Source organism: Cyrtonyx montezumae, unplaced genomic scaffold (genome assembly GCF_038088225.1).
Source record: "Cyrtonyx montezumae isolate F1298 unplaced genomic scaffold, pur_monq_1.0 scaffold_34, whole genome shotgun sequence".
NCBI classification, from domain to species: domain Eukaryota; kingdom Metazoa; phylum Chordata; class Aves; order Galliformes; family Odontophoridae; genus Cyrtonyx; species Cyrtonyx montezumae.
In genome coordinates this window covers 484,944-503,987 of record NW_027072039.1, presented here as the reverse complement: position 1 = coordinate 503,987, position 19,044 = coordinate 484,944, and the positions used below count along the sequence as shown (strand labels likewise).

The 19,044-nt window shown below is 43.3% G+C and overlaps 1 protein-coding gene across 1 annotated transcript in view; it reads left to right on the top strand.

The window, feature by feature from the left end:
- The window catches only part of LOC136054130 (zinc finger SWIM domain-containing protein 6-like), a 497,031-nt gene that overhangs the window by 201,681 nt on the left and 276,306 nt on the right, over window positions 1-19,044 (top strand). The window contains exons 3-4 of the mRNA XM_065745211.1: window positions 2,280-2,428; window positions 2,883-3,033. Coding sequence (XP_065601283.1) covers window positions 2,280-2,428; window positions 2,883-3,033 — 300 coding nt within the window. The remainder of the gene's footprint in view (window positions 1-2,279; window positions 2,429-2,882; window positions 3,034-19,044) is intronic.

Here is a 19,044-nt window from a genome sequence, read left to right as displayed (position 1 = left end):
TATCCTAAACTCATCAAAGGAATATTCCATACCATATGATCTCGTGTGAAGCAATAAAATGGGGGAGTTTGCGAGAGGGGCATCCACTGCTCTGGCTCTGGCTGGGCATCAGTTGGCAGGTAGTGAGCAACAAGCAGTTGCATTGTGGATCACTGATTTTGAATATATATATATATATATATATAACTGCCATTAATATTTTTCCTTCCTTTTCTGTTCTATTAAACTTTATCTCAAACCACAGGTTTTGCCTTTTTTATATTATCTCCACCATCCCACTGGGGTGAGGGAGTGTGGTTGTGTGTTGTTTCACTGCCTTCTGACTTAAACCAGAACAGCCTCTCAGCAACTAGTAGATGAGACATTCCTCTCACCTTATAAATATTTCATTTGTTTTTTTGTTGTGTCATCCAAAATATGGGAAGAAAACTCTTAACTCCAATGTGGTGTTAGAAATCGTCATTTGTTTTTCACAATGCGCACCTGGCAACTTGACAAGCATGCACCTCCTCTCTGACTTCAGGTTCTACATTTATGCAGTTAAGACATACATATGCAGTACAAGGCATACATATTCATTCTTTCTTAAGGACTCATAAATATGTGATAATATCCCTTTGGGAGTGCTCAGTGGTATTTAGGGTGGTCAAGTGCCCACCTACTTCTTCCCCTTTTTTCACCATCAGCTTCATCACTGAAACCTTTGACTCACTTTTTCTCATTTTTCCCCAGTTCAGAAGTTATACATTGCTTATTGGACCACAGTGAGCCACTTTTGAAAACAATGTATGTGGAACCAAAGGAAAATGTCCTTGCACGTTTTGAGGCAAAAGATAGAAGTATTCCATTACATTCCCTAGTGCAAAACTCTTGAGGAAAAACAAGACTTCACCCACTAAAGCTGAAATTAAAAGTTTTAGAACTATTGCTTATGGATTCCTTTTGCTAAACTACATACTGGTTCTTTAACATACTAATCCCTATTGCTAAGCAAGCCAACCTATGTCAGTTGACTCCACCATTCCCTGAAACAGCTGCTTCACCTACATGGCAGAGATGCAGTTGTTAAATGAAGTCTTAAATCAATAGAATCAATGTTTAATTTCTGTATATTTGAAGACCTGTAGCTGCCCTTTCATGTTCTCTGGACTTTGAAAATAAGACTTGCAAATCCAAACATGTAATTCTCCTTTCCTCGTGTATCCTTCTTTTAGTATTGGCTACAGAAGTAATGGGCTGTGATTTAAGCATGATAGATCACGTAACATGATTCAATTTCAAACATCTTATTGAAAACTAATGGAGATAGAGATTCCAAAGTAGTGACAAGCCTGAAAATCTAAATATTAATGTAACATTAGTCTCAGGGATGCTTAAAATACTTTATAGTCTAGACAAGTGTTAGTCAACCTTTTCAGTTTTAATACCTTATGAAAAAACACCCGGTGATGATCTGGACTTCTTCAGAAATACATAGATCGCTAGATGGTGCAAGTACTTGGTTTAGTTAACTTTTTCAGCCTTCAAAAGAAGCCACTACTCAAAAATCACTTAACTGTAAAATTTGGGTTAGAACAATCTTTGGCCAAAGTGTTTCCCGATGCAAATCCAGTCACTTTAGTTTGCACTAGGCTATTCCAAGAAGAGTTATTCTGAATTTACTCTCTGCTGAAGACATTGCATATGTAAAAATGCTCCTTCAAAAGCACCAGTCTCACACAGCTTTAACTCTTATTTATGATGGAAATGCCTTCATTGCTTTAAGACTACAGGTACATTTGGGGATGTTTTTTACTCTGTTTAGCTTTGCAGAGCCATCACACCTCAGAGGCACTGAGGTGATGATTTTCTTCATCAACAACAGCACCCACTAGCAGTCACTTAAACCTGAGCAAGATTGCAGAAGGTACAGAAATTACACAGGTGTTTTGAAAAGAGTCGTTTTAACATCACAATTGCAGAAGTACTACGCAAAGTGTAATTCTCATAAAGCATTCTAGTATACCTGCTCATATGGGAGGAAAAAGTTCATCTTTATTTTAATGTGCTTTCTAAATAAAATACTGTTTATTTAAATAGTATTTGGTAGACTATCATTTATTTCCTATGAAGTGCTTAAGACTAAGGAGAAACTTGTCTATTTTAAAGAATGTTTAGATTAAAGCCAAGACATACAAAACAGGATGAAACAAATCCTTCTGTAGTATTTCTCTCCCTTGGACCCATGAACTTTTAATCTTTATGTAGGACATAATGATTTCTCTTGTTACTGCTTGCAGGTGCTCCTGACCCAACAGCAGGTGCAAGCATAGATGATGAAAACTGCTGGCATTTAGATGAGGAACAGGTCCAAGAACAAGTTAAACTCTTCCTCTCCCAGGGAGGGTACCATGGATCAGGGAAGCAGCTCAATTTGCTTTTTGCAAAGGTATGTTAAGTATTCTAAATCTTACCTTTTTTTTCTCCCCCCATTCCTCCAGCTAGACTGTACTTGTTAGTTAATAATGAGCTGTTCCAGCAGTTACAATTTGGTGTGTCTTGAGATCAGTTTAAGGATATTAATTAACATTTCAACCATCTGCGGCTTTGCACATGCCAAAATGTTGGTGAAACCTGTAGAAATGTGGCTTGTATAATACACCTGTTGGTTAGTTGTAAAAGAAGTGCATTTGAAAAATTGCAAAGGGATACTGAAATTAAAAAAAAATTAAAAATATATATTAAAACTGGGAAGGCAGACTTCTACTTAAAAATTTTACTTCACAGATATTAATAGTATTTTTTATTTAACACAGAGATGGAATGTTTAATACTGCAACATGCAGTTTGTACTGTGGTGTTTTCTTTTTTTCCATGTCTGTATTAAAAGGCTCATTTCCTAGGTGCGAGAGATGCTAAAGATGAAAGATTCAAATGGAGCTCGTATGTTGACATTGATAACAGACCAGTTCATGGCTGACCCCCGTCTGTCGCTTTGGAGACGACAAGGAACTGCAATGACTGACAAGTATAGACAGCTCTGGGATGAACTTGGTAAATGCACAGACTTCAAAACCATTTAATTCTTCCTGGGTGTAACAAGGAAACAATTACATGTTCGGAAGTGGAAAGAAACTTTATTGGGGTACTAGATAAACTACATTTGAGTCCTCTGCAGTTATTTGCTCAATTTAGGTTAGGTAAAGTTGAGTTTCTGATCTACTATATGAGACAATTGCAATTGAAAGAGAGGAAGCTTGGTATGAAACAAATACAGTTGCAACAGGTTGTTAATATCCTGAGGATCTAAAAAGAGTAAATCAAAACATGAAAACACACACAAGTGAAGGATAAAATATAAACTATAGTACTAAAAGAAAGCTTAAAGAAAAAAATCATTTTGCAAGTGGAAAGAAATAGTCTTAATGAATCTTTTCTTTTTTCCTTTTATGAGAAAATTAGAACAAAAGAAAACAGAACTCCATTACACAGCAAAGACTTGCACCCATGACATCCTTGTAGATAAATTCAGGAAGCGTGGGATAGATGAGCAGACAGTGAGATGGATTGAGAACTGGATGACTGGAAGAGCTCAGAATCACAATCACCAGTGCAAAGCCTACTTGAATGCCTATACTTCTTATTCTAGAGAAAACGTGGATGTGAATTTGGTGATGCACTGATGAACACTTTCAACTTGTCACAGTAATGTGGGAACGTACTTCTCAGAGTTCAGAGCTGAGCTGTCATTCTCCACACTGTTGCTGTTTAAATGGTTAATTTCACAAGTTTTCACAAGTTGATCTTCAGGTGTTTAACACCGAGCAACCATGGTTGAAGACTTCAGTCTCTTAGAATGATTAATTATCTGAAGCATCTTGGCTTGCCTTTTTAAAACACATTGATAAAATTGAGAAATAAGAAAAATCACAGAAAAAAAAAATCCACTGATAGTTGTTGAACTGAAATCTCTGATTTCAGAGCATAATGCTACAAAGGGACCAAAAGCACCACAATTAACAGCAGAGCAGCAAAGACTTTAGCTATAAAAAGTGAGAACGAGCTCAAATACAGCAGCCACAGAAAAGAAGAAAAAGAAGTACTTACCCTTAGAAAACCTAAGGAAGGCAAAGATCTCTAACAACAGATGCCATAACTTCCACCGCCAATTCTTAAATGAAGTCTGGGAAGAGGTAGATCCTGCCTCCACACCTTCCAGTCACTCATGTACATTTCATGCACCTGAGCTCCTCTGGGTTGGCCCAGCCTTCCCACCAGGTGTTCGATCACTGTTTCAAGCCATGACTCAGCATTTCCACTACACTCCACCCTTTCTGTAAAGCAAACAAAGGCGATGACAGAGCCTTTATTTGAAATATAGACGCTACACAAGATACCAAAGAAAGAAGAATTAACTCACCCCTCCCAGTGACCATTTGGGTTCAGGATGCAGCTGTCTCTTTTGAACTTTGGCGCACTGGAAGGAAGAGAGCAAGGGGGGGAGGGGGGCAACCTGTGCAGGCTCTGAGCATATAGGTGCTCCCAGAAGCACAGCCGGAAGCACCACAGAGAGGGAGAGGACAGGTGGATCTGAGCTCTTCTGCTCCAGTCACTCAGGTGCTCATTTACTGGTTCAGGCTGTGACCAGACAATTCCATTTCACCTTCACACTGTGAACCAATGATTGAGCAGGTTGAAGGTAAGCCCTTTCCATTATGGTGATCCAGTATACCATGACACTTTGTACAGTTTGCCTGTTGTGGTGTAGATTGATAAAATATAAGATGATTGATGATTGGTTCATGGTTGAAGTCCATCTTCCTTTGTGGGCCAGTACTTGATGGTTCTCCTGGAGGCACATAGCTTCTTGGAACAGCGAAGGTTCAGCTTGCATTCCATTAGTCCCATATAGTCTACCACCAAGTGCCACACTAAACTTATTGTGAAACTGGAGCACCTTGATGTCACGTTGCTCTTCCCGGTGATCCTGTGGACTCAAAGAAACTCATGGGGAATAGCATAGATGTTTCTGATGTACCAGAAGGGGTAGGTCCACCCTCCACAGCAAGATACAGGCCTTATTCCTGTTCTGGGTCAACACTTGTACTGGGACATAGTATGGGAACTGTTGAATCAGGGCCTGAACTACTGATTGGTCACCTGAGGCAAACACCTAGTCAGCCAAAGGTGCACAGGTGAAGGTGATATACCTGTGTGATTGGAAGGGGTGGAGCCTGTCTCCACCTCTCCCAAACCCCATTTAAGGGCTGACCACTGATAGGGAAGGATCTCTTTTTGGAGATTCCTTCTGTGTGGAGTCAACAGCAAGTCTTCACCATACTAAAGATGAGCCACTCTCTTTTGCTAGTTGTCAGTATTCCATCTACATAAGCCTACTAAAAATATACTATTTTCTGTACTATTTTCATTGAGTGCCATTTGTGGAGGTTATTTGCCCTACATTTGGTGAGCCAGGCAGGCTTAAAAATAATAATATATATATGTCAAACATGTCTTTCATTTGGAATATGTTCAAATGGGTAAGGGAGGAGAACGTTACTCCCCAAGACCAAACAATCCCTGTCCAAATTCCAGGGTTTATGGGGTCACCCTGTTATGGGTTTGCAACAGTTATTGAGAAATGGGGACCCCTGCAGGTTTCAGGGAGTGCCTCTCCCTCCCCAGCCTATTTGATGGACTATTTTCAGGGTCTAGACAGAGATATACTTGTTACGAAGGAGTGTCGGCTAGCCACTTTGGCGGTAGCCTGGCCTCTAGTAATGGTCTTACATAAATTAGAAGCAACAAACACGAATGTAGAAACTGAAAATCGACTATTAAGAGATCATACTGAGAAGATGGAACAGCAATGAGGCACATTAGTGACCAAGAAAACCTGTCCTAAATGTCCCAACAAGGTAAATACGTAGCATATCAGTGGAAGGTATCCAGGACCCAGAAGTAGCAGACCTGGGTATTTCAGAAAGTAAGATTTCTAGTAGAGGACGTCCAAAAATCAGAGGAGGCAGACTTAGGTATCTTCAAAAAATACGATATCTAAGGCAGATCTCGAAACTCCATCTATGATGGATCCATTTGAGATCTGACCAATTATAACTCAAAAAATGAAGAAGACACAAGATAGACCAGCGGGGGTGCCTCCTGACCAATGGCCCCTGCTGAAACTTGCTTACATGTGTCAGCCTGTCCATATACAGCAAATGAGTTGATGGACCTAGTACAGCGGTTCCATCAAAAACCGAGAGGAAGCATACCATCATGGCTCCTAAGGTTATGGGATACAGGAGCTGAAAGTGTGTACTAGTCAATGGGACAGCGATGTTGAAATTAGCATCCATAACTATACACCTGTCCTTGAGGCAAAAGTTATATGCAGCCATCCAATATACAAATGAAAATCATTCTGTCATAGATTGGTTGATGGCAGCATGCTGCCTAACGTGGCCTAATAAGACTGACATACCTCTCAATACTGGTTTATGGTCCTCTATGGAGGACCTCCAATCATACATCTGGGAATTAGGTATGAGGGAGGCTATGTACTCAGAAACATTTGAAAGCCCTGATACGGAAAGATTTACAGCAGGCATGTGAGACCTAATATTGCAGCAGGCCCCCTTCCATCTATATAGGACGTTGCTTTCCATACTAAATCTGTTGGTGGCTTCGGAGGCCATCATCCAACAGGCAGCCCAATTGGTGATATACCTTTGTGATTGGAAGGAGTGGAGCCTGTCTCCACCTCTCCCGAACCCCATTTAAGGGATGACCACTGACAGGGAAGGATCTCTTTTTGGAGATTCCTCCTGTGTGGAGTCAATGGTAAGTCTCTATTATCATAAAGGTGAGCCACTCTCTTTTGCTAGTTGTCTGTATATAATCTACATAAGCCTACTAAAATTATACTATCTTCCCCATGTATGGTACTCAATGAAAATAGTATGGGTTATTTGCCCTACAGACTTGTCCTGGCTGTCTGTACGTTTCCCTACCGTACCCTTTGGTCTGATATTTGAGGTTTCTTAACTATATTGATCACCAAGGGGGGTGGTCTGCATTTGCCGTAAGGGCATGATTAATGTCTCCTTAGCAGTGAAAATTGGAGTGTTGATCACAATGTCTGCAGGACAGGTACCTATTACCAGGGGGCAACTGAACCTCCTCCACCTCCAATAATCTCCCCCAAGGTGCAAGTAGACTATGCCACTTTGGTTCTACTTGCACCTTTTAAGGCTGTTCTATTTTATGGGTATTGGCTTCTAGGTTCTCAGGGCAGGGAGTAGATTATTTGCATTGCAAATTACAGTTATTACCTGATTGTCAGTGACTGTAATTTAGATCCGAAGAGGGGAGGCCTATGTTGTCTGTGGCATCTTCAGGGCACTGGATCTGCCATCTCTAGATCTTTCATTCAGGTCCCTCAGGGTTTCATAGAGTCTCTTTGTCCATCCCTGCAGAGACTTGAGTCTGTCTTCAGGGCAGCCTTGAGAATACCATTACAGCATTCAATAAGGCTTGCCCTTATCTGATTATATGGCAGGTGGAATTGTCACTCAGTATTGTTTTCTTCTGCCTAGCATTGTACCACTGCACTAGTGAAATCAGTCCCTTGGACAGTCTCAGTGATTTGAATAGTTCTGTAGCCAGCCATCAATCTAGTAAGTGCTTTGATGGTATATGCCTGGTTTGCTTTCGGCAATGGTTAGGCCTGCATTAGTCCACTTGTGGTGTCAATGCAGGTCAGGTCATATCTTGCCCCCCCAGATGGAAGGAGGGGCCCAATGTAATCAACCTGCCATCATTGGAGAGGACGATGTCCTCTAGCAGATGAGCTGTTGTTTTGGGCAATGGTCTTGGTCTCATATTGGAGCAAGCATCGCAGTCTTGGCGCACCTGGATGATATCAGATAGTTGTATTAGTGCTTTAGCAGCTGCCCACATTGTCTTTTGTCCAGCATGCCGCAGCTTCTGATGTAATCAGTGGGTGATGTTCTGAGATAGTGAATCCTCAAGCCAGTGTGTCACCTTCATTGTTTCTGGGTGGCTGCAAGAGGTGATGTCCAGAGACATGGTAGACACACACAGTCCTGTGTTTAACCACATTCCATACATCTAATCACATCTCCTTGCCCTTGATTGGTCAGGCGTGGATGGTCCAGTGTTGGGTGGCTCACTGTGAAAACCAAAGAGTGAGCCCCCTGTACACAGCCCATCTGTACAGATGTTCAGTGCACGGTCACCAGGTTCCTTGGTAATAATCATCCACACGGCCTTCAGCTCTGCTCATTGGTTACTTGGAAAATCCCATGCTTCAAACCATATGGTGTCAGTGGAGGGATGGTACGCCACTGCTCTCTACTTGCTCAGGTTTGTTTTGATGGACATCTCCTGTCCAGAGAGGCCCACCTCTTCTGGTTGCAGCTGTAGCAGCAGTCTCTGCCGTGGAGGGCACCATCACAGGAGTGGTCTGCCACACAAGAAGTCTGTGTTGTTGCTTTCTCTGCCCAGGCCAAATCAAGCAAGGTGCCTATTTGTTTTTTTTTTGTTTTTGTTTTTTTGAGGATTAAACCTCTCTGGGGGGAAGGGTGATGGCAGAAGTATAAATATGGGGAGGCATGGCAGGTTGATTATATCACCTTGCCATGAACTTGCAATGGTAAGTGTTATGTGCACACCGTGGTGGAAGCAACTACTGGGTGGCTTGAAACATATGCCGTACCCCATGCTACCGCCTGAAACACCATCTTAGGTCTCAAGAAACAAGTCCCTTGGCAACATGGCACTCCAGAAGGAATTGAATCGGATAATGGAACTCATTTCAAAAATTCTCTTGTAAATACTTGGGCCAAAATCATGACGTTGAGTGGATTTATTGAATCCCCTATCATGCACCAGCTTCTGGTAAAATTGAAAGATACAATGGGTTGTTAAAAACAATGTTGAAAGCAATGGGTGGCAGAACATTTAAGCATTGGGAGAAGCATTTGGCAGAAGCCATCTGGTCGGTCAACACTTGAGGATTGTGATGGTCCTGCCCAATCCATCTCTCTGCGTACTGTAGAGGGAGATAAGGTCCCTATAATAAACATAAAGAGCATGTTGGAAAAAGCAGTTTGGGTCTTTCCAGCCTCCGGGAAGGGCAAAGCTCTCTGTGGAACTGTTTTTGCTCAGAGACCTGGGTCCGCACTGCGGGTGATACAGAAGAATGGGGATGTTTGATGTGTACCACACTGAAATTTTATGTCAGGGGAGTGCAGTCAGTAACTCCATATACATATGTGTGTGTATTTAATGCTTATTAACCATTGTTCATGCATATATATGATGAAGTGATGTGGAATAAGGGGTGGAATGTCATAGTTTGATTTTTGTTATTCCATGTCATAACATCATGTAGTACATTGAGAGTTAAAGCTCCAGTTCTGTGAATCATCAATAGCTCTGGGTATACCTGTCTCAGAAGAACTACATACGCTAGAGGACTTGGTATTGCTTTGCATTTTTTCCATTTTTCTGCTCAGATGGAAAGATTAAAACTGTTTGCATGTCAGGAGACAGGGTTTTTTCCCTTTTGGATCAACCAAGCAGCAGGTACTCCCTAGCCCTCTCACCTTTAGTGTTGCATAAGACCTACATTTTTTGGACACTCAATTTATTGGCTTCATTTCCAATTATATCATATTAGATTGTGTTATTTTGCATTACAATACCTTACTTGGTAAGTTACTTTTCCTCCTCAGATCATTGCTGCTGTTTTGTTTTTAGGCCCATCTCCCTTTTTTCTTTCCCCTATTCTGGGGCATGGATCCATGGGTACCCCCTTCCCAATTGTCACAGAACTAGGCTGAACCAGCCCTTAAACTATTGATACAGGCATCCTCAGGAATGGGATATTCCTCTTTCTGGATGGGACTCTCTTGTAATGGAGTGACCATCATCTCTTCTGGCACATCACAATGGTACGTCACTGGGACAAGGATCTTTTGAAGTTGTTCCTTCAATGGTGATGAAGATAGACTGCTCCTCTGGCTGACATAGGCAACCCAACATGCCACAGTCTGGGCTTGGGCCACCCCCATCATAGGAAGGTGGGTTTGATCTCTCACCCATCCCTGAATTGGCATTGTTTTTACCATAATTTTAGTTCTTTTCAGTTATTGGCTCTACTGCCTGCAACACAGAATAAGTAACCAGTAACTGTTAATCATACTGTATTTCTCTTCTGCTCTGTGCCAGACCAGAGATCAAAACCTGATCAGGGTTCCCTGATTGGAGTAATCAGCACAGGTTAACCAGGAGGAAGTCGTGCTTGACCAAACTGGTAGCCTTCTATGATGTCATCACAGGCTAAGAGGAGGGAAGAAGAGCAGTGGATGTAGTCTACCTTGATTTCAGCAAGGAACTTGACACTGTCTCACACAGCATCCTTATAATAAAGCTGAGGAAGTGTGGAATAGATGAATGGACACTGAGGTAGGTTGAGAAACTGCTGACTGGCAGAGCTCAGAGGGTTGAGATTGGTGGTGCCGAGTCCAGCTGGAGGCCTGTACTTTATGGTGTTCCTCAGGGGACAGTGCTGGGTCCAGTCCTGTTCAACATCTTCATCAATGACCTTGATGAAGAGACAGAGTTCATCTTCAGCAAGTTTGCTGATGATACAAAGCTGGGAGGAATGGCTGACACATCAGAAGGCTATGCTGCCATTCAGCAAGACCTGAACAGGCTGGAGAGTTGGGCAGAAAGGAACCAAAGGAGGCTTAACAAGAGCTAGCAGTGTGCCCTGGTAGCCAAGAATGCCAATGGGATCCTGGGGCACATGAAAAAAGAGCATGGCCTGCATGTCAAGGGAGGTGATCCTCCCCTTCTACTCTGCCCCGGTGAAACCTTGACTGAAGTATTGTGTCCAATTCTGGGCTTCCCAGTACAAAAAGACAGGGAACTCCTTGAAAGAGTCCAGCAGAGGACTACAAAGATGATAAAGGGTGTGCAACACCTCTCATATGAGAGAAAGCTAAGAGACCTGGGTCTGTTAAGCCTTGAAAAAAGAAGACTCAGAGAGGATCTGACCCATGCCTATAAATAACTATGGAGTAGGAGTAAAAGGGACAAGGCAGGACACTCCTTAGCAGCGCGTGGTGAAAAGATCACAAAGAGCATCATAGGAAGTGCTACACAAATGTGCAGGGGAAACTCTTCACAGCAAGGGTGACAGCACACTGGAACAGGTTGCCCAAAACAGTTGTTGGAGTCTCCTTCTCTGGAGACATTCAAGACCTTCCTGGACACCTATTATATCCACTGTATTGTTTTTCAACCCATCACCCTACCCTCTTCCTTTTTTTCCTCCCATTCTCCCTTCCTGGGACATGGGTCCATGTGCTCCCCCACCCTATTCATCACAGAACCAGGCCAAACCTGCCCACAAACTGTTAATAATTTTAGTGGGAAAAAGATACACTTTCCAAATGAATCACTCTCTATGTTCAGAGAACTTCATTAGAAAGCTCACCTGTACTGTCAGTGCTGTACTGAAAACATGGCCTTGAAGTCCAATCAGACTGCCAATATTCAGGGAAACTTAAAAACTCCCTGGGTGGTGCCAGTTAACATTCATTAAAAAAAAAAAAAGAAAAAAGCTCTCTTGTAAAGCTGTACTTCAAGGGGTTGCATCACATAATTTTTTTCCTCTTCTAATGCAAGCAACATATTATGACTTAGTTAAGTTAACCACTCTGAGCAACAGAGCTATAAACATAGAGCTGCATAGAATGAATACCCTAAACGTAAAGAATCTAAACAAAACAATGAGAATAAACAAAAATAAAAATAGACAACACACACTTGGTTGGATTAACCAGATAAAATAAAAGCAATCAATAAATTAAAAAGGGCTCATCTATCACCAAAAATTAAGACTCACCTAGAACTCCACATAGAAAAAACCTCCAACAAAAGATCTATCCTTAATGGTGTTCAGTTCTTAAATGGAGTTGGAGAGAGGTGGAGCCAGACTTCACCCCTTATGGTCACACAGGTGAATTGCCTTCACCTGTGCTCCTGTAGCTGACTTAGTGTTTACCTCAGGTGATCAGTGGTTCAGGCCCTGATTCAACAGTTCCCATAGACTCCACCCCTTCACAACATGAACCACTGATCAAGTTAATTATAGGGTGAGCCTTCCTTAATACAGAGATCCAATGCATTGCAACACTTATATAATTGCCCATCGTGATGTGTGTCGATGTAATCTGGGATGAGTAATGATAGTATGGCTCGTGTTCTTCCTTGGGCCAGTGCTCAGCGTGTTTGCTGTAAGCATGCAGTCACATGGTGCAGGTCCATCCTACTCTCCATCAATCCCAGGTAGACCATTACTGGATATTACACGTGATCTCGCATCAACTCTGGAACACTTGAGCAGTATTTTGTTCCTTCTGTTGATTCTGAAAACTCAGACTCATGGGAAGTAATAAAGGTGTTTCAAGGGTACACAAAGAGGAAGGTCCGCCCTCCAGGACAAGATACAAGCCGCATTCCTATATTGGGTCATCACTTCAGCTTGTACTGCGGTATGCCCTGGCCGCCTGTACCAAACCTTTTGGCCAGATGGCAATGGCTATACAACTATATCAGGCACCAAAGGGGGTGTCCTGATCTGCCATAGGGACGTGATGAGGGTCCCTCTAGCAATAAAGACTGGAGTGTTAACCACAATATCAGTAGGCCATGTACCAATTACCGGAGGGACTACCAAACCTCCCACCTCCACTAATCTCCCCCAAGGTGCAAGTAGGCCACACCATTGTGGTCCTACCTGCACCTTCCAGGGCCATCTTATTTTATTGGTGCCTGGTTTTAGGTTCTCAGGGGCAGGGAGCAGAAGATTGTTCTCATTGCCAATCTGAGGTCTCACCTCATTATCGGTGCCCATAATTTGGATCCTAAGCGGGGAGGCCCATGTTGTTTGTAACATTTTCAAGGCACTGGGTCTGCCGTCTCTAGGTCTTTCATTCAGGTCTTGCAAGGTTTTGTGGAGTCTCTTTGTCCACCCCTGTAGGGACTGAGAGTCTGTCTTCAGGGCAGCCTTGAGAATACCATTGTAACATTCGATAAGGCCTGCCCCCATTGGATTGTATGGCAGATGGAGTCGCCACTCAATATTATTTTCTTCTGCCCAGCGTTGTATCATTGCACCCGTGAAATGACTCCCTTGGTTGCTCTCGATGACTTGTGGCGTCACGTAGGCAGCCATCAATCTTCTGAGTGCTTTGATGGTATATGCCTGGTTGGCTTTTGGTACTGGATAGGCCTGCATTAGCCCATTAGGTTTTGTGGTTTTGATGCCAGTGTTCCACATCAGAACATCATGAAGGGAGTTAAAGAGTTAATGCTGTGACGGAAGCAGAAGAGGGGCGGAGCTCCGGATCAAATGCCAGGCTCTCTCCCTCTAGGTGTTCTCTTTTGGCTGCTGGGGAGATTCAGCATGTGTGCTTCCCCTGTAGTTTTTCCCTAACGTAAGCTCTCAGATTTGGTTTGGAAACTTTTTCTTTCTCAATTGTTTGATTTTAGTAGATTTGGTAAAGTTACAGAACATTGTGCCGGGAGTTAAGGACTTAATGCTGTGTTGGGGAGTGGAAGAGGGGTGGAGCTCCGGACCGGATGCTAGGCTCTCTCCCTCTAGGCGTGCTCTTTCGGCTGCTGCAGAGATTCAGCACTTGTGCTTCCCCTGCAGTCTTTCCCTCTCCCCTCTCTCCCTTGTTTCTCTTGTGTCCTTGTCACAGATAACACCATGACAATTATAGGTGGAGAATGTGGGCAGTCAAGAATCTCTACTGCATTGTAAAACTAGTGCAAAGAGGACTAAGGGCCTTTATGTATTTTAGAACATGTTGGTTTCTTTTTAAGTTCCTCATGTTCAGTACTCAAGTCATATCTGCGTACAACAAATAAGTGCACTTAATGGAGTAACCTGTCTCATGCCTAGACACCCTGGCTAATGTAACAGATGATACAGCATTTGGACTGGTTTCCAGGTTCACTTTCCAGTTCCTTACCTATGTTCAGGATACCAACCTAGTGACTGTGTGTATGGGAACTGTTAAATCAGGGCCTGAACCACTGATTGATCACCTGAGGTGAGCACTGAGTCAGCCACAGGAACACAGGTGAAGGCACTGTGTGACTGGAAGGGATGGAGTCTGGCTCCCACACCCCATTTAAGGGCTGACCGCCACTTAGGAAAGTTCACTTGTTAGAGCTTCATTCCCTGTGGAGTTCTTGTTATGCCTTGACCATTGATGGTAGGTAAGCTTTTCCTTATTTACTGGTTTCCTTTATAGCATCTGGATAAGCCACACAAAATTTATCATCCACCTTCGTTATTTTGTGTGGGTATTATTGTTTTGGGTTATTCACCATACACTGTGTTACTAGTTTTCCTGAATATATCCTTTGCAATAGTAATTTACATTATTTGGTGGAAACTTTTTCTCAAAACCAGAGTGGATTGAATGGCAGGAGAAGCAGGAAGGTTTAGTGAAGAGATCAGAAGCACGGGCACTCCCAGTGTCATAGGAGTTTACTCTTGAACACTTGTGGGATCCTGAGAATCTCAGTGAGAGTTTGTGTAAGGGATCCTGTGGCGCAGGTAGATTTAAGGAGGAATGGATTATTTGGGGCTTGACTTGTGTTTATTAAGCTATATTTAATGCTATTTTGGAATGAAACTGTTTCCACATGAAGGTCCAAAGTAAAAATGGAAGTTTCTGTGTCAGACCTGACCAATCTCAGGAAGCACCAGTATCAGTTGTCTCTCTGTAAGGCTAAAGATAGAAATGTGTGTCCTTGCATCCAGAATGAAAAGAAAAAGAAGCAGAGAAAAAAAAGGAAGATCTAGGTGAGTTGCCTTCCTCATAGCCACCACCACTGAGGAAGACAACTAAGAGAAATGAGAGATATAGAGAGGAGAGTAATGATGGGGTAGTCACTGTTACCACTATTAGTTAGTCCCTGAAGGTGATTAAAATCCAAGGCTCAAGCAAGGAGTTTGTACAGCTCTTGAATGAGTCTATTGTCACCTGGTTGCTGCAGTTTTGGGACAACAGGGCCAGCAGCTTATCTCTAGATGGTAACTAAGCCTGCCAGCTAGGAAGCATTGCCCAAGACCCAGCTGTTGACAGAGGGATTAGTAGATAGTTGAATGGAGTTGCCACCCTCTGGGCACTACTACTGGTAACTGTAAAGGAGAGACATCCCAATGAAGACAATGAGGAGCCTAAGATGAAAAGATGGGTTACTGTGGAGGAAGGAGTCCAATTTTTGAGAGAAATGGTTGTAGTGGAGATGCTGTATGATCTCAAGTTCATTAATAATGATCCACGCCAAGACTGTGATGCTGAGACAGTAAGGTGTACACCCAACGTATGTTGGAAGCTCTCAAAAACAGCACCAGAAAGATATGCCAGTACACTAGTAACAGTGTTCCATAGATACGAGGGCCAAGACAGGAGACCCCTAGTAAGTGATTAGTCTGTGTTGGAAGCAGAAATAAGCCTCACTGGTAAAACCTGGCAGAAGCATCCCATAATGACTGGACAGGGGGCTCCATGCATACTCGATGTAGATTATCTTAGAAGGGGACATTTCAAGGATCACAAGGGATACCGATGGGCTTTTGGAATAGCTGCTGAAGATGCAGACAACATTAATCAGCTGTCTGTTTTACCTGGCCTGTCAGAAAATCTGTCTGTTGTGGGTGTACTGAAAGTAAAAAGCAGTAGGTATCAATTGCTACAGAAAAGGTGCACAGACAGCAGTATTGCACCAACAGGGATGCCTTGCTCCCCATTCATAAGCTGATCTGTCAGCTAGAGAGTCAGGGAGTGATCAGCAAAACCCACTGACCATTTAACAGCCCCATATGGCCCGTAAGTAAAGCCAGTGGAGAATGGAGGCTGACAGCAGATTATTGTGACCTGAATGGAAGTCGCGCCCCCACTGTGTGCTGCTGTGTCATATATGTTAGAGCTGCAATATGAACTGGAGTTGAAAGCAGCCAAATGGTATGCCACCATTGGTGTCACTAATCCCTCCTTTTCCATTCCTCTGGCCACAGAGTGCAGACCACAGTTTGCTTTCACCTGGAGAGGCGTCCAGTACACCTGGAACTGTTTGCCCTAGGTGTGGAAGCACAACCCAACCATTTGCCATGGGTTGACCTAGACTTCATTGGAACAGGATGGGGCTCCCAAGCATTTGCAGTACATTAATTGCATTGTTGTGTGGGCTGATAAAGCAGAGGAAGCTTTTGAGAAAGGAGAGAGAATAATCCAAATTCTTTTGGGTGCTGGTTTTGCTCTAAATTGGAACAAAGTGAAGGGACCTGCACAGGAAAATCAGTTCCTAGGAGTAAAGTAGCAAGATGGGTGTTGTCACATTGCAGGAGATGTGGTTGACAAAACCACCAGTATGTCTCCACCCACTAGCAAGAAAGAGACACAGTCTTTTTGGGGTGTAGTATGGTTTTAGAGAACGCACATCCCAAACAATAGACTCCTAGTCAGCTGCCTCTATCAGGTGATGCGGAAGAATAATAATTTTGCTTGGGGTACTGAGCAGTAGCAGGCTTTTGAGCAAGTTAGCAGGAGATAGCCCGTGCTGTGGCCCTGGGGCCAGTACAGATGAGACAGGATGTAAAGAACATCCTTTACACTGCTGTTGGAGAGAAAGGTCCCACTTGGAGTCTGTGGCAAAGAGCCACTGGGGAGACAAGGGGCAGACCCTTGGGACTTTGGAGCAGAGCGTATAGGGGGTTGGAGGAGTGCTTAACTCCAACTGAGAAGGAGATCTTGGCAGCATATGAGGAGGTTAGGGCTGCCTCTGAAGTAATTGGTACTGAAAGACAGCTCCTTCCAGCACCTTGATTGCCATTCCTGAACTGGATGTTTAAAGGAAAGCTTCCTTCCACCCATCATGCTGCTGATGCCACATGGATTACGTGGCTTGCATTGATTACACAGTGAGCTCAGACAGGGAACCTTAACTGTCCAGGAATTCTAGAGGTGATCGTGGACTGGCCTGAAGGTAACAAGTTTGGAACATCACCAGTAGAAGAGGTATAATATGCTAAAGAGGCCCCACCATATAATGAACAACCAGAAAATCAAAAGAGATATGCCCTTTTCACAGATGAACTGTGTTGAACTGTGGGGAAGCAGGACATTTGGAGTGCTGCTGTGTGGAGCCCCATGTGACCAGTTGCAGAGGCCACTGAAGGAAAAGAAGATTCAAATCAATTTGGAGAGGTAAAGACTGTCCAACTGGCTTTAGATGTGATGGGAGAGGTGGCCAATGCTGTATCTTTTTACTGACTCGTGGATGGTGGCAAATGTTTTGTTCCCACTGCTGCAACCTCCCCCCATAAAACAACTGGCAACAGAGGGGTAAACCTATTTGGGCTGCTGAACTGTGGGAAGACATTGCTGCCCAAACAAAAAAATTGGTTGTAAATGTGCGTCCCATAGATGCTCTTGTGCCCAAGAGTCGAGCTACTGAAGAACAACAGAATAACCATCATTTAGATTGAGCTGCCAAGATAGAGGTGTCTCAGATAGACTTGGACTGGCTGAACAAAGGGGAGTTCATTTTAGCTCGGTGGGCCCATGAGGCATCAGGCCATCAAGGAGGAGATGCAACGTATAAGTGGGCTAGAGACCGAGGGGTGGACTTGACTATGGATGCTATTGCACAGGTGATCCATGACTGTGATACATGTGCCACAATTAAACAAACCTGGTGGATGAAACCTCTCTGGCAGGAAGGGCTATGGCATAAGTATTAATATGGGGAGATGTGGCAGGTTGCTTATATCACCTTGACATGAACTCACGGTGGTAAGTATTATGTGCTTACCATGGTGGTGGCTTGAAACCTATGCAGTCCCCCATGCTACTGCCTGAAACACCATCTTAGGTCACGAGAAACAAGTCCTATGGCAACATGGCACTCCAGAAAGAAGTGAGTCAGATAATGGGACTCATTTCAAAAATTCTCATGTAAATATATGGGCCAAAAAGCATGGCATTGAGTGGATTAATCATATCCCCTATCACGCACCAGCTTTTGGTAAAATTGAAAGGTACAGTGGGTTGTTAAAAACAATGTTGAAAGCAATGGGTGGCGGAGCATTTAAGCATCGGGAGAAAAATCTGGCGGAGGCCACCTGGTTGGTCAGCTCTATGGTATCGGTCAGCTGAGATGGTCCTCCACAATCCATCTCCCTACATACAGTAGTGGGAGATAAGGTCCCTGTGGTACACGTAAGGAGCTTATTTGGAAAAGAGGTGTGGGTCCTTCCAGCTTCTGGAAAGGGCAAACCCTTCTGTGGAACTGTTATTGCACAGAGACCTGGATCCACTTGGTGGGTGATGGAGAAAAATGGGATTGTTCCAGTGTGTACCACACCGGAATATGATGCTGGGAGAGTGCACTATGTGATTCCATATATATATATATATATATATATATATATATACACACACATACGTAGATATGTTTGTATATAATGCATGTTAGTTACTGCTTTGTTTCTATACAGAAACAAAAACCCATATATTTTCTGTTTCCTTCCCTCCCCCCCCTCCCCCAGACCACATGGCTCTGCTGCAGCAGCTGCGTGGCCACTGATGGTGCAAGTTGTTTTTTTTTCCTCTCTCCATTTTGTCATGGTTTTATGATTTTTGGTACTGGTATTCCACATCATAACATCATGTAGTGCATTTGGAGTTAAAGAGTTAATGCTCCAGCTCCATGGATCTTTGATAGTTCCAGGTATACCTGTCTCAGAAGAGAAGAACTACATTCCCCAGAGGACTTTGTGATGCTTTGCGTTCTTACGTGTTTATGCTCAGAGGGAAAGATAAAAACTGTCTGCGGTCACGGGACTCTCTCTTTCCTTTGGGATTGACTCAGCAGTGGGTGCTCGCTGCCGTCCGCCTTCAGCGTTAGCGCAAGGCCTTTGGTTTATCAGACACTCTCTCTTGCTCA